This window comes from Cucurbita maxima, unplaced genomic scaffold, assembly GCF_002738345.1.
Source record: "Cucurbita maxima cultivar Rimu unplaced genomic scaffold, Cmax_1.0 Cma_Scf00053, whole genome shotgun sequence".
Taxonomy (NCBI): domain Eukaryota; kingdom Viridiplantae; phylum Streptophyta; class Magnoliopsida; order Cucurbitales; family Cucurbitaceae; genus Cucurbita; species Cucurbita maxima.
The window spans coordinates 549,291-550,779 of record NW_019272069.1 but is presented as its reverse complement, the minus strand read 5'-3'; the positions used below and the strand labels follow the sequence as shown (position 1 = coordinate 550,779).

At 38.4% G+C, this 1,489-nt stretch overlaps 1 protein-coding gene across 2 annotated transcripts in view; it reads left to right on the top strand.

The window, feature by feature from the left end:
• The window catches only part of LOC111471549 (DEAD-box ATP-dependent RNA helicase 10-like), a 10,359-nt gene extending 8,870 nt beyond the window's left edge, over positions 1 to 1,489 (top strand). For both annotated transcript variants that reach the window (XM_023117275.1, XM_023117274.1), the window contains exons 12-14: positions 475 to 586; positions 655 to 743; positions 1,188 to 1,489. In XM_023117275.1, the coding sequence (XP_022973043.1) occupies positions 475 to 586; positions 655 to 743; positions 1,188 to 1,331 (345 nt within the window). In that variant the 3' untranslated portion in view covers positions 1,332 to 1,489. The remainder of the gene's footprint in view (positions 1 to 474; positions 587 to 654; positions 744 to 1,187) is intronic.

The following is a 1,489-nucleotide window of genomic DNA, read 5'->3' as shown; positions in this document are numbered from 1 at the left end:
GGGGGGGGGGGGGGGGGGGGGGGGGGGGGGGGGGGGGGGGGGGGGGGGGGGGGGGGGGGGGGGGGGGGGGGGGGGGGGGGGGGGGGGGGGGGGGTTAAGAATGTAGTAGAAGGGTTAGACCTAGAGTGGGTATCAAACCAATTTAGCCTTTTGTACTGCATAAGTGGTGTTCATTTATTTGTCATCCTCTCTGTGTTCATTTAATTTTAATAATATAATTTCCTTAGTTCTAACGGAAGTTACCAACATGACTTGGCATGGATCCATTTCCTAATACTTTAGCTTCTGTTGAAATACTCTTCTGCTATTTGTGTGATCTTGGATGTGTGTAGTGTAATGTGAACATTTTGACGAGTAGCTCCATTGAATAACTACCTAAACTAAAAACCCACATATTGAGACTTGTGGCTTAGATAATTGAAAGATTAGGTCTCAATCTCTTCCAATGTTCTTCTATGATGACTTCATCTGCAGGATTATATACATAGAGTGGGAAGAACTGCTCGTGCAGGTCGTTCCGGGGTTGCCATTTCGTTAGTTAATCAGTATGAGTTAGAGTGGTATATGCAGATAGAGAAGCTGATAGGTAAGCAGTGGATGACCTTTTTTCTTCTTTTTTTGCAGCAACTATATCTGACTCTATTAACATGGCAGGGAAAAAGCTACCGCAGTTTTCCGCTCAAGAAGAGGAAGTTTTGATGTTGTTAGAGCGTGTGGCAGAGGCGAAGAGAATATCCATCATGGTATTAAATTATGATTACAATTTCTCTTTTAGGTTAAACTCTATTGTGTTTAATGTTAAAAAACTAAAATGTATTGATAGAAATCTCTCTGGTGTTATTGACAATCATCTGTGAAAGTTACAAGATACCCCTCTCAATCATTCACTAATGACTTATAGCCAAAAAAAAAATTTCCCCTCTGAATTTTCCCGATATACAAATGTAAGCGCCCAAAACGCCTATATCATGTGTCTAATAAGTTTTTGAATTTTTAATTTTGTTTCAAGAATTTATAAGAAATGTAAGGGACTGAAAACCAAGCTGATGAAATGGAAGCCGAACTTATATTAGCTCGGCTTATTCCTAAGCTATTATGTATGTTTTGATGGGTAACATAGCCCTTGCATCACTGTTCGTTCATTTCTTTTCTACTTTGGTTGATGTGGTTATTTTAAACATGTGCAGAAAATTAAAGAAACCGGTGGCAAAAAGAGGAGAGGTGGAGATGATGACGACGACGACAACAATGATGTTGAAAAGTATATGCGTCTCAAGACTGGAAAAATGTCTAAGAATGGAAAAACGTCCAAGAAGATGAAAAGAAAATGAGTAAAAAAAGTTGTTTATATTTATAATTTAATTAGTCTCGATTCAATTTTTGCTAGTTTTAGGTGAATATGATGTTCTTACGTGAATACAAATCATCAAATGAACGAGAAATTTTGACATTTCGTGTATTTAAGATACTTGTGATCGATTAAATATCA